This window comes from Lolium perenne, chromosome 7 (assembly GCF_019359855.2).
Source record: "Lolium perenne isolate Kyuss_39 chromosome 7, Kyuss_2.0, whole genome shotgun sequence".
NCBI lineage: Eukaryota > Viridiplantae > Streptophyta > Magnoliopsida > Poales > Poaceae > Lolium > Lolium perenne.
Window position 1 is genome coordinate 32,083,065 of NC_067250.2, and position 14,633 is coordinate 32,097,697.

General features: G+C 46.0%; 1 protein-coding gene across 1 annotated transcript; it reads right to left on the reverse strand.

The window, feature by feature from the left end:
• Positions 1–10,834: 10,834 nt before the first annotated feature.
• Positions 10,835–11,197, reverse strand: LOC127316151 (uncharacterized mitochondrial protein AtMg00310-like). The gene has a single exon (XM_051346563.1). The coding sequence runs from the start codon at positions 11,195–11,197 to the stop codon at positions 10,835–10,837; it is 363 nt and encodes a 120-aa protein (XP_051202523.1).
• Positions 11,198–14,633: the final 3,436 nt, after the last annotated feature.

The window sequence follows — 14,633 nt, forward strand, 5'->3', positions numbered from 1 at the left end:
AGCGCAGATGGATAGAACTAATCAAGGATTACGACATGGAAATCCACTATCACCCCGGCAAGGCCAATGTGGTAGCGGATGCTCTGAGTAGACTGCCGTGTCAGTTGAACTCCATGTTAGCAATCGAGCAACCCAGCCTGTTTGAAGAGTTTGAACAGTTTAGACTTGAACTGGTTAGCGAAGGATATCTCGCCAGCATTGAACTCCAACCCACCCTGGTTAGTCAGATCAAGGAAGCTCAGAAAGGAAATGCTAGCATTGATGGGATAAAGAGCCAAATAGCTGCGGGAAAAGCACCGGGATTCACCCTAGATGAAGAAGGAATGCTATGGTACAACGGACGCCTTTGCGTGCCGTCAGACTCAGAGTTGAAGCAAGTTATTCTGAAAGAAGCTCACGACACCCTTTACTCCATTCATCCCGGAGGAACCAAGATGTTTCAAGACTTGAAGGAACAATTCTGGTGGCATGGAATGAAGAGAGAAATTGGAAGCTACATCGCCAAATGTGACATCTGTCAAAGAGTCAAAGCAGAACATCAACGCCCCGCAGGACTGTTGCAACCCCTACAGATTCCCGAATGGAAGTGGGATTCCGTAGGAATGGACTTCATCACCGGACTGCCCAAATCTAGTAAGGGAAATGATTCCATCTGGGTAGTGGTCGACAGACTGACCAAAGTCGCCCACTTCATCCCCGTCAAGACCACCTATCAAGGACCAAGACTCGCAGAGTTATATATCTCACGGATAGTCAGCTTGCACAGAACCCCGAAGTCGATAGTATCCGATAGAGGATCCCAATTCACCTCCAGATTCTGGCAGAAAGTACATGAAGGACTCGGAACTCGTCTGAATTTCAGCACCGCCTATCACCCGCAGACAGATGGACAGACCGAAAGAGTCAACCAGATACTAGAAGATATGTTGAGAGCTTGCGTGCTAGAGTATGGATCTAAGTGGGAAGACTGCTTGTCGTACGCAGAATTCTCGTACAACAACAGCTACCAAGCCAGCTTGCAGATGGCCCCCTTCGAAGCACTGTATGGAAGGAAGTGCCGTACCCCTCTGAATTGGTCGGAAGTAGGAGAGAGTCAAGTCTTTGGACCAGATATTCTCCGAGAAGCAGAAGAGAAGGTTCACAAGATCCGCGAGTACCTCAAGACAGCCCAATCAAGATAGAAGAGCTACGCCGACAAGAGACGCCGAGAGATGACCTTTGAGATCAGAGATTTCGTATATCTCAAAGTGTCCCCCCTTAAAGGAATGCAGAGATTCCAGCTTAGAGGAAAGCTTGCACCCCGATATGTCGGACCCTTCAAAGTCCTAAGCCGCCGAGGAGAAGTGTCCTATCAACTGGAGTTACCGGAAGAAATGTCAGCGGTGCACAATGTGTTTCACATCTCGTTACTCCGGAAGTGTTTAGAGGTACCTGAGAAGACCGAGGTTTTCAAGAACATCGACCATCGAGCTGTGGATATCAACTCAGATCTGACATACCGCGAAGTACCTATTCGCATCTTGGAAGAAGCTTTCAGAACCACCCGTATCCGAAGTATCAAGTTTCTGAAGATCCAATGGAGTAACCACACCGAAGAAGAAGCCACTTGGGAGAGAGAAGACTTTATGAGGACTGAGTACCCAGATCTCTTTAGTACCTAGTTTTCTCTCAGATCTCGGGACGAGATCTTTTGTAAGGGGGAAGGGTTTGTAACATCCCAAGTTTCAACAATAACAATCAAGAAAGAAAATTTCCCCAAACTCAAAAATTGCAATTAACAAAAACTTTTTCTATGCATATAGTGCCACATATAGTTTCATGCATTTGAGTGAATTTCTTTTATGCAATTGCCATGATGAGTGTTAATATGATGATCAAGTGTGCTTAAACCCTAAACCAAGATCATCTAACCCTAATTTGAGAAGAAAAGAAGAAATTGAGAAAAACCTATTTCTCCCTCACATACACATTATGCCAAATTGCAAATCTTCACCCTAGGCCAAAATTGCTTGCTCTCTTGCTTGTAGAATACTTAAATATGATAAACTAACACAATTGCATCATTGAAACAAGAATCAAACCAAAGGAAATCTAAAAATCTTCACACATATGATATTGGTCATATGTCACCAAAATATTTTCTTCACTACTTTACCCCTCTGGTTTTCTTTATTCCTAAACTAAACTTGGTCAACCAAAGCCATGTCATCCAAGACCATGTCAAGGTGAGTAACTTTCATGTTGACCACCATTGCTAGAGTTGACTAGGTTGACCAGTATGAATGTGACAAGTAGTGATGCTGAAACAAAGAGAAGATCATCTCACTTTTGCCATTTTGCAAAACAACTCCAAATTGAACAAAACCACCACCATTCCAACACATTAATTATATAAATGAGATTCACCAAAAAGAAAACCAAAATTCAACCAAAATGTTCATGCGGCCATATGACCGAACACTTGGCAGGCATAGTTTCAACTTTGTGTTACACTCTATTGTCCACTGGTTTCTTGCCTAAACCACCTTTAACCCGTGATCATTTGATCCCTCTGCCTCCCCTGCATCGAGCTTGGTACTTGCTAGGGTTGGGTAGAGTGGAAAAGTGAGGAGAAATGAACCATGCCATGCACACCCGGCCACCTTTGGCATCTCTCCCTCTGGCCACCATCTCAACGCTTCTCCTTGTCCTGGAGCATCTATGCCACTCAAGGACGCCGATGGTACACGCCCCAGCGACGCCAAGCCACGGCATTGGCCAGACGAGCCACGTCCAAAGCGTGCCAGGACGTGCCAGCCCACGCGGTGACCGCGCTCTGGCCGCGCCAGGACGCCATGCGCTCGAGCACCCCCGTCCTCCCCTGCCCAAGCTATCACTGCGTTGAGCATCTACTCCCCGCCCTCTACACGCTAGACAAGCGCCCAGGCCTGCCCCTGCTCCGTCGCCGTCGTCCTCATCCACTTTCGGCCGCGCGCCCCGTGACAGACATTGGATGCGCTCGAGCCATCCTTTCACGCTTTGGCCGCGCCAGCTACAAGTTGAGCATCGCCAGGACGAGAGCTAGCCCTAGCCGTCCTTCACTTGCCCCTTGGATCGCCAGAAGCACCGCGCCATGGACGCTCCTCCACAGCACACTCGGCCACCTCCCTCCCGCTATAAATAGAGCACCTCAGCCCTCCATCTCTTCACACACCTTGCTCCCCTCTCCTCACTGATCAATCTCCCCCAACCAATTTCACCTCCCACCGCCGGAGTTGCTCGAATCGCGAGCTCGAAGCCGCCGGAGCCCGCGGAAGCTCTGCTTCGCCTGGAGCCTCGCCGAGCTCCGCTGGTGCACCAGGGGCTTCCTCATCGACGTCCACTTCCCCGAGCAGCTTGCCCACCACCTGCAACGGCCTGGTACTCCCTCCCACCCCCTAGGCTCGCCGCCAGGGAGCTCGTCGCTCGTCGGAGACGACGACACTCACACGCCGTCGATTTCTGTTCTAATCCTACGGCTTAGATCCCGCGTACCGTTTCGCTGGCTTAAACGCCACTGACAGGTGGCCCCCACCTCGTCAGGGCAGCCCATTCGCACCCGTTGCTTGTTGGGCTGCGCAGCGTTTTTAATTTCTGTTTCGGCCCAGTAACGTTTCCCGCCTAAGCCCACAAATTCAAAAATAGGTTTAATAATATTTCAAATGTGCTGCAAATGCTTTAGTACATTTTGAATAGTTTGAAATCTTCCAAACCAAATTTAGCAAACTTTATACCGTTGGAAAGCCCATGAAATTATCTAACTAATGCCACTGGTCTCATCTTCAAAGTCTAATTAGAATTAATCTGAGAAAAATAACAAGACAGGGACTTTTGTAAATTCAAACTTTATTTAAAATTCAACCATAATTGATTTTGAATTGATTCCAACTCTAATAAATCACAAATAATGTCCTCTAATTGATTATGCAATAATATAGACATGTTATTTGTATGATCATGGACTAGATCAAAATAGTGGCTATGTAGCCATTACTAGTGCATTGAAAATGTGGAATTCAAATTCTATAAATAGTATGAGAGCTACTCTCTCATTTAAATCTTGATCCTAAGTAATATAACCAGAGGGAATAACCTTAGGCTAATGAACCTCTGATAATTATTACTTAGAGATTTTAAATCATTTAAAGGTTAGTAGTAAACTATGTGAAGTGTAGCACTTCAATTAAATTATACTCACATATAATAGATATGGAATGTTGACTTGGGTCAACCTATATTTCATACCTGATTATTATATGAAGAGATTAAATCTTAATAGGATTTAATGAGAGGAAGTTATTTTCCCTAAAGATCTAAATAGCAAATTAAAGAAATAATAATAATGAGAGGAAATTATTTTCCCCTTAAATAAGAACTAACCAAGTAATCCACCATGCCATGTTTGATTGATGATAGGATTAGTGTGTGAACTCTTTTGAGTGTTTTTAGTTTAGTATGTGAGCTTGGTTTAGTATTTATACCTCGTATTCGTATATAGACGTTAGTAACGAGGAATATCAAGAGGAGGAAGCCTACTCCCAGGAAGAAGAGGAGAACTTTGACAGCTACCCAGCTCAAGACAAGCTAACCCTTGCTAAACACAAGTGCTTAGCTCTACAAGAGCAAAGGAACCATCACACTTTATATTATGTCTTACCTATCCCATGTTTTTACTTTACATTTACTTTTGCTTATTTATTTCAAAGTACTTTTTGATTTATGATTCACTTGGTCTAGAGTAGAACAATATTTAAAGTTAGCTTAGCACCAATCAAAGCTAGATAGCACCCCTCATGAAATAGTTGCTAGTGCTAATCAAATAAAATTGACTACTCTAGATGGGAACATGGTGAAGTGAAATGACTTTGAAAGAATGTAAAGTGGAGGTGGATATGAACAAGAGAAGATGGTGATTTTTGATAAAACTGATGATTGGATCTGAATGCGATACCCTTCCAATTATACAAGTACCCCCACAATACCTGATTATGGGTAGGGCTTAACTAGAAACTTGTGTATTTTAGTATGGCTTCCCTCTAAACAAGCATCATAGGGGTTACGCCGAGGCTGCCTCCGTTAAGTTGGAATGATGTTAACATGAGGTGAATGTACGGCCCAAGCCCTGTGCAGTTCCCGGGTTAACTGCGGTTTTCACCGGGAGGCCAAGCTCATGGGGAGAGGTGCTCATACTAGCATATATAAGTGAAAGGTTATGGTTGATGATCCACGTACTGTGTTACGATGATTCGGGGTTATCATCGACGGATGTAATCAAAAGTTGTGGCACAAGAGTACAACCTCTGTAGAGTGTTAAACCTATTCGAATAGCCGTGTCCACGGTTACGGACGGTTGGAAAGGCCATACTGTCTCCGTTATCATAAATTTGATCCTAAAATGGAATGATGAATTGAAAGGTGATATTGAGGTGAATCAACATGAGTTGTGGGAATGACACTAATGTTCCCACTTGAGTTAGTCTAGCACATGATAAGGCTTTACTAAATGTTTATCAAACTAAAACTTGGCTTTATGCAAATAAACCTAGAGCTTAGCACCCCCTTACTACACTTACTAAGTAATTACTTTAGAGTTAGTTTGCGAGTACTTTAAAGTACTCATGGCTTTGCCCTGGCTATTCAAATGCCAGACTTTGAAGGAGAGCAACAGTATTAGGATGACGGACAGCAGGACGTCTACGATAACTAGGATCGTCTTCTAACGTCAAGCGTTGCCTGTGGAATAGATAGTCCACTACTACTTCGCTTCCGCTACTATGTGTGTTGTTGAACAATATATTTGTGTAATATTGGATCATGTGATCTATGGTTGTAAGACAATATGTGTTGTAATAAATGATGACTCTATGCTACTTACTATTATGTCTCGCAAAAATATTATTCCTGGGATTGCGATGTACGGCATAATAAGCACCTGGACTTAAAAACCCGGGTGTTGACAACCATTCACATACGATACCAATTCCCTTTGTCACGCGATATTTTACTTGTCCGAGGTTTGATCATCGGTATCACTCTATACCTTGTTCAACCTCGTCTCTTGACAAGTACTCATTACTCGTACCGTGGTATGTGGTCTCTTATGAACTCATTCATATGCTTGCAAGACATTAGACGACATTCCACCGAGAGGGCCCAGAGTATATCTATCCGTCATCGGGATGGACAATCCCACTGTTGATCCATATGCCTCAACTCATACTTTCCGGATACTTAATCCCACATTTATAACCACCCATTTACGCAGTGGCGTTTGGTGTAATCAAAGTACCTTTCCGGTATAAGTGATTTACATGATCTCATGGTCATAAGGACTAGGTAACTATGTATCGAAAGCTTATAGCAAATAACTTAATGACATGATCTTATGCTACGCTTAATTGGGTGTGTCCATTACATCATTCATACAATGATGTAACCTTGTTATTAATAACATCCAATGTTCATGATTATGAAACTAATCATCCATTAATCAACAAGCTAGTTAAGAGGCATACTAGGGACTCTTTGTTGTTTACATATCACACATGTACTAATGTTTCGGTTAATACAATTATAGCATGATATATAAACATTTATCATAAACATAAAGATATATATATAATAATAACCACTTTATTATTGCCTCTAGGGCCTATCTCCTTCAAGTTCCAGCCGTCCCCCCGGCAGAAAACCCCCAACCTCGACCATTTGACATATTTCAAACAAATTCAACATAAAATTTAACAAGTTCGGCGAGCAAGAGTACGAAAATTGCTGAAACAAATTCGGCGATAATCAGTACAATGTTTAACAAGTGCTGAAACAAATGAAGCACACAATTTCACAATTTTTCAAACAAATTATGACAGACTAGTTGGCGTCGGCGTTGGCGTTGCCTCGGAGCGTCCATATGTGCTCCACCAGATCATCTTGCAGCTGCTGATGCATTGTAGAGTTTCGAATCTCCTGGCGCATAGCAATGAAGGTGGCCCATGATGGAGGCACCTGGTGATTAGGCTGTGCAAGAGGACCCTCTCTCTCATATGGTGCTTGTTGCTCAGCCAGAGGAACCAGATGTTTTCGCTCATTTTCAATAATCATATTGTGTAGGCACACACAACAGTTCATCACCTCCCACATCTGATCTTTGGACTCATAGCGGGGAACCGGACGACAGCAAATCTCTGCTGGAGGACACCAAATGCACGCTCCACGTCTTTTCGGCAAGCTTCTTGTTTCTTCACAAACTCGCAAATGCACGCTCCACGATAGGCCTTCGTCGAAAGACGGCGGAATATAGGCAGGTGGAGAAGGAGGGACGGCGGAATCTGGGCAACAAGCCGGTGGGGTGGTGCCGGCGGCGAGAGAGATACGAGGGGTGGGGGAGATTTTGAGCGAGGTGGCGGTGGGGTTCGTGTGTCGAGTCGCCGACAGATTGGGCCCTTCCCCGCTTTTCACTCGTCTGGAGTCCCCGATAGATCCCCGGGGGGCCGGGGATGGCGTGGGCTCGCCGGATGGATGAAGGGCCAAATCCGGACGAAAACGAGGAACCGGGGGCGCGACTGGGCCGAATTTCGCCGTCCGGATGGGAAAAACGTCGCTCGGAGGCCTCGTCGGGGAGACGAGTGGAGATGCTCTCAGGCTCATCACCTTTGGTTACTCAGCTCTGGTTTTGTAGCCGAGAGACTAAAAGGCAATCAAGCCATAAATTAGAGCCATTCGTGTAAATATATAGTTTTCAAATTTATAGTGTATATTGTCAAGAAAAGGTATTTAAAACGTGTAAACTACTTCGCATATATTACACAAGGACGGCACAAAAAATACAATGGACGATACATTCTTTCGAGATAGTGAAGTATATGTTTTATAAATTTGACCAGCACATCAAGATAGCAAACAACATATAAAGGGAAAAAATGCCCAAAGTTTGGCTAACAAGAGACCCATCACTCGAATCATTACGACCAGCACAAAGCCACTACTTAGAGCCTACCACTTAATTCTACTAAGAACACCAACAACAAATGTCACAAATTGCATCAACCGAGGCACCAAGAAAGTACTTGGAAGAACGTATCATTAGAACTCAATGTTGGAAGAATGTACCATTAAGACTTAATGTTGTCGAAACCAACAAATGAAGACTGGAGCAAAGGTTTCCACCCCTGGGTTGTTCACCTTTGCACAAATCAAATACTTAGAGCCTACCACTTAATTCTACTAAGAACACCAACAACAAATATCACAAGTTGCATCGACCGAGGCACCAAGAAAATACCTAAAAGAATGTATCATTAGGACTCAATGTTGTCGAAACCAACCAATGAAGACTACAACAAAGGTTTCCACCCTACGTAGTTCCAGCGACGGAGCCAGGAAAGTAACACAAGGGGGGCCAATTGCATGTCAAATTTATTGGAGAGGGGCATATACGTAAACTTAGGCAAATTGCAAACCAAATATACATATTAACCAGGGTTTTTTCACACACAAAATTCACCATGAGGGAGGCATGGCCCCATCCTACCCCTGCTGGCTCCGTCCCTGCGTACTTCACCTCCGCACAAAGCCACTACGTAGAGCCTACCACTTAATTGTACTAAGAACACCAACAACAAATGTCACAAGTTGAATCAACAGAGGCACCAAGAAAATACCTTGGAGAATGTATCATTAAGACTCAATGTTGTCAAAACCAACCAACAAATACTAGAGCAAAGGTTTCCACCTTGCATAGTTCACCTCTGCAGAAAGCCACTACTTCGAGCCTACACTTAATTTTACTAAGAACACCAACAACAAGTGTCACAATTTGCATCAATCGAGGCATGAAGAAAATGCCTGGAAGTATGTATCATAAGGAGTCAATGTTGTTGAAACCAACCAATGAAGACTAGAGCAAAGGTTTCCACTATGCATAGTTCAGATGAATCCGTTGTTATGGACCAGCATGCGAAGGCCAAGTGACCATACATATTACTCCATGAACACCTTCAAGAAGGAGAAGATCCATGTAATTGTTGTCGTTGCATGATTCAATCAACTAAGGCTAGATCTAGACAAAGACCTTGCATCTCAAAAACAAATGTCACTCGATCAAATCAGTAAAGGCTAGATCATTGCCTACAAGTATGTTGTCAGACTTCAAAGCATAAGCCCTAGATTGGTCAATAACAATGCAATCACAATATCTTCGTGTTTTCATAACTTGCTCCCCAAATGACAATCCAAGTGGATTCATGGAGAGTAGATGGATCAACCAAAATGATAAGCCCATCAAAATAGTTACAAGCCTACAACCACCCTAAGGAGGCACAACAGGATCCCGACTATGTAGCTAGGGAAGGGAGAGGCCAGGCAGTGGCAACAAGGGAGAGCTAAGTATAGAGAGAAGCTTTGGTTGATTATGTGGAGATCTCTGGAATTCGTCTTGGCAGCTGCTCATGAGGAAACAAGAATGACAAATGTAGGGTGTAGAGTGCACAAACAACTCTTTTAATTTATTGCAAGTTTACCCATCTGCCCAACGTCCTACTTAGGTAGAGGATCAAGCAACCCCGGACTTTAGTTATCCGAAAACTAAGTTGTGAGATGATTGTAACAAATATTGGTGTTGTTTCAAAGATATCTCACCATAGACACAAACGTTCATGAAAGATTTGGAGTGGGAAAGAAGGTTTTGATTGGTTGTACATACTCATATGTCAATGTTATCAGAACAAACCAATAACAGACAAAATAAAGGTTTTGTCCTTGTGGAGTTCACCTCAATATGTTGTCCTGCACCAACCATTGAAGGCCAAATCACCATGGGAATAAAGGTACCCCATGCAATGCCATCAAGGAGAAAATAAATGCTAAGTCCAACAACTTAGGCCAAAGTAGTAAAGGTTTTTTTTTGAAAGCTCAACGGTGGGGGAACCCCACCTGAAGTGATTTTATTACCGATGTTGCAGAATACAGGGGCGAGCCCAGCTCGCAGAATACAGGGGGTTGTTGATCGCTACAGATTCAGTAAGAAACCAGCTGAACCCTATGCATAAAAATCACACACGTCTAGCGGCTACCCACACATCAATCTGATGGCGCTCGTACCGTTGAGGCAGTCGGTGGAGCCACAGTCCGCAGTGTGCCACGAGGAGGGAGAACATCTGCCGGGGGCCCATCCTGTGCCCGTCGAAAATCATACGGTTCCTACTCTTCCAGATGATCCACAGGACGAGCAGCACCAAGGTGTGTCCGATAAAGGGGTTGAGGGGGCGAAGCGCACCAGCGAGTGCGCGACATCCATCCTCCAAACCGGCGGCTGAAGTGGCCGCAGGGCACCCGATGGCTGCGTACCACGGCGCGAGCCTGGGGCATCCAAAGAAGAGGTGCTGCAAGTCCTCATCGGCGGCACAAACGGACAACACGGCGACGGCAAGCACCCGTGCCGGTGAAGGAGCACACGAGTCCTGGTGTTCCCATGGCGTGCAATCCAGAAGAAGACTCGGACCTTGAGGGGCGCAAAGTTTCTCCAGTTGAAATCAGCCAGTGGTATGACGACCCCAGAGGAGTGCATAAAGTGGTAGGCGCTCGACGTGGAGAAGGCCACACCACCGGGCAGCACACGAGTGTCGGGCTCAGCGACAAGCTCCGCCTGCCGGAGGGAGTCAGCGAGAGCGGCAAGCTGCGCTTGTGCAGCCGACGTGACATGCGAATGCAGTGGAAGCGTGATGTGGCCATGCGCAAGGGCCGCGGCCACCGTAACAGTGTGGTCTGTGCAGTGCGATAGCAGGTCGGGGACGCAGGCGAACAGCGGCCTAGCCGCGTGCTAGTTGTCAAACCAAAAGGAGGTCGTCGAGCCATCCCCTACTTTCACCTTGGTGAGGCCACGGTATATGGAGAAGACACGCTTGAAGGCGCGCCAGCTGGGGGTGTCCGTCGGCGAGGGTGGACTGGAGATGCCTCCAAGGCCATACCATCGGCGAACCCACCGCGTCCAAGGAGTGTCGTCGCCGCGCAACAGCTTGTGCACGAACTTCAGGAGGAGGCTTACGTTCTGACAGTGGAGGTCACGAACGCCCAGGCCTCCCTCCTCGCGCGAGCGGCACATATCACGCCAGGCCACCTGACAGTCACCACCCGAGCAGGTGGCTTTTCCCTTCCAGAGCATGCCGCGCCGCGGCCTGTTCATACGGTCCAGCGTGGTCGAGGGGAGAGGGGAGAGGGATCACACTCATGGCGAAAGATGGCAAGGCGGAGAGAACAGCGTCAGTGAGTGTCAGTCGTGAGCCGCGGTTCAGGAGGGAACTTTTCCAGCCAGGCGCAAGGTGCTGGAGATCTTGAACACGGAGCTTGCGGGCCGTCAGGGGGAGCCCCAGGTACGTCTGGGGGGAAAGCTGCAGGGACGCACCCCACGAGGACGGACAGTTCGGCGGTGCGCGCGTCAGGAACGCAGATGGGAACAAATGTCGACTTCTGGAAGTTGATTTGCAGGCCCGTAGCTCGCGAGAAGGCATCCAAGAGTGTTTTGAAGCGAAGGAGCTGCTCGGGGGTGGCGCGTAGGAGGAGCAGCGTATCATCAGCATATTGGATCACGGGGCACGGCAGATCATCGACGAGGGGGTGTTGCAGGTGCCCCGGCGCAGCGTCGCCAGCGATGAGTTGCTGCAACACATCCGGTACGATGATGAACAGGTAGGGAGATAGGGGGTCGCCTTGCCTTAAACCCACTTGCAATCAAACCATCGCCCCGGAACGCCGTTGAGGAGCACGGCTGTGCGGCCCGATTCGAGGATGGCCCTGATCCAACTGCACCAAACATCACCAAACCCACGTGCCCGGAGAATGCGGTCCAGCGCAGCCCAGTCGACGGAGTCGAACGCTTTTCTGAAGTCAAGCTTGAGGACGATCGTGGGCGAGCGCCGCTTGTAGCAGCACTGGACGAGCTCAGCCGCATACGCAAAATTGTCGGTGATGTTCCACCCTCGAATAAACCCAGATTGATCAATAGCCACAAGCGCCGGGATGTGAGGTTGGATCCTGCGCGTCAGCACCTTACACAGGATTTTAAGAGCCGTGCCTTGCAGCGAGATAGGCCTGAATCCATCCGCGGTGAATGAGTCATCGAACACCAATTAATGCCTAATCACCCGAATTGTGAAGAGTATCCACAATGAAGATGCCCCATCGGAATCACTACAACCACCACAAAGGAGGCACACGAAAAAGGATCCTATGGCATTGCTAGGTGGCAAATAGGTCGGGCAGTGACGATAAGGGGGAGGTAAATGAAGAGGGACATTTGAGCCATCTTGGTGGCGCCCCAGGAGGAAATTGGAATGACGAATTTAGTGTGTGAATTGCGACATCATTCCATTAATTTACTGGAAATCTATGAATGTTGAAACCCCATCATCCCAATGTCGTACTTTGGTGTAGAGTTAAGCAATCCTGACCTTAGTTATCCAACCAAAAAGTCCTGGCATGCTTGCTTGTAACAACAACAAAAACCTTATGAAGTCCTATCCTAGACGATCAAGAGGTGTGTATGAACATGATCATTGACCTCCATGCAGTACTACTAGGCACGTGGACGCCGAGTCAGATGGATGATCAAGCAACAATCAGCTGGGTGGGACTAATTAAGCCTTCCTTCGTAGCACGCGTGCCAATTAGCAGCGACAAACCATGTACTGCGTTTCCCTGGCAACTTGCACAAGTCGTGGTATGCTAATCTACGGCAATTCGATCAGTGCTTCTCCATCATCCCATCCATCCTATTGTATATTGTTGCTACATCTCACTCTCACAGTCTCACAGCACGCAAGCGGCGTGCGTGTCTCCTATTGTGTTGCGGTGTGATGTGGCGAGCCGCGGCCGAGCGCCGGTGGTGCGGTTGGGGAGCCTTGTCCGCGGCGATGGCGACATGGTGAAACAACAGGCTAGACCGAAAGGCGCACGGAGGAGAGAGTGGCGTGACGTGATCTCGTGAGAAAGCAAAGCAGTTTAAAGTGAAGCTACGGCAGATCGGCGACGAAGCTGTCGCGTGTTGGGGCAGGAACTGGAACGCCTTGGACCCCAGCACGTGTCGGCTGTGTGATATACCCCGAGAGTAAAATCAAGGAGGAGGCCTAATCGCCTAGAGGCTAGTAAAGTGGTAGGTGAAACTACATTTGCAATGACAAGAGAATGGATAGGATGACACACCTAGCAGCTGAATCTGTTTTCAACTAGTAGTACATTGGATGTCAAGTTGTCAAAACCCTACGGTGTTAACCTGGCACATGATTGATCCGATAAAAATCTTTGCTGTCACGGAGCAACTACCTTTTGCTGTCCCTAGTCTCCAATGCTATTGTTGTCCCTAGTCTCCAATGCTAGCCACAAACCTAACACAAACCACACAATTGCAACGGCGTATCAGTGTATCATATATCACATCAGCAAAGTAGACACGGTCACATCGACAATAAGACATGCACTGATCTATCACTGTGTCATCCCTAGTCGCATAGATTAAAAAAGTAGACCTGACACGGAGCTTAGCCAGAAAATCAAGAGTAGACACACAATTTTAAGAACCGACACTATCTCATAGACATTAAAAAATTCGGTGGATGTTAAGCTTAGTAACTAGAGCCATGGAAAATGCAATAAAAGGGCCATGAACAATCCATGATGCCTCTGCAATTTTAACTAATTTGAAAATTTTACCAGCCTATGCAATGTTTATCAAATGGGGTCCCAAGAGAGAGCCGTCGAAAAGGGTGAATAACTTGTTGAGGTTTGATCATGAAAACCACATCTGGTGAGAGAGCAAACAAGGAGGATCACTTGTTCCCTTCAGCAACTTTTATGCTGAAAGATTGCAAACGTCACGCTCTGAGTTTGTGTAACTTATCAAATGCAACATTGCAGCCGCATGTCAAAACACCTGTAATCCCAGACACACGGCAGGTTGAATGACACAGAAGCTAGAAAACGCTGACACCCAGCTTCATGAGTCAGTGGAAGGTAAATTTGTCGTGTGAGGTCAAATTATATGAAAAATACATCATAGCACAAGGCGCTGGGAAATATCTGACATAGCGGTAAAATGCATGCAGAAATTCCGAACAAACTCAAGATTTGTACCAGAAAACAGAGTGGTCTAATTCAATAAACAGGTGCATGCCTTTCATGCAAAGTACTTTAATACTGAAATGGTTGAACAAGTATACATGAGATATACAGAACCAAAATTTCAGACTTGTTTGTGGATGTGCACTAACTTGGACGCGAAGTGCCTATTGATTAACATACACCATAGCACTCTTACTGAGAGAAAAGGAAGAATTTTTAGAACTTACATTTAACAAAGATGATATCTGATCTGAAGCATGGTGAACAAAACCAATAATTTGAACTACAGTATTCTCCATTCTTCGAAGTGCCGATCTTGGTCAGAAAAAATCGGTAACATCAAAAAGACCTTTTTCTCTAAAAAGTGAGATCAATATGAAAAAAGAAGCAAAAAACAAGAAAGAGGCTAGCTTTCTTTCCTGGTGGAGGATGATGTGTGTTTTATTGAAGTAGGAGCACTAAAACCTCAACAAATGAAAACAATAGGGTAAGAGAAATTGCAAACC

Bases quoted from the DNA above. Each gene is read 5' to 3' on its own strand.
- LOC127316151 (XM_051346563.1), bottom strand. From the start codon at position 11,197: ATGAACAGGCCGCGGCGCGGCATGCTCTGGAAGGGAAAAGCCACCTGC.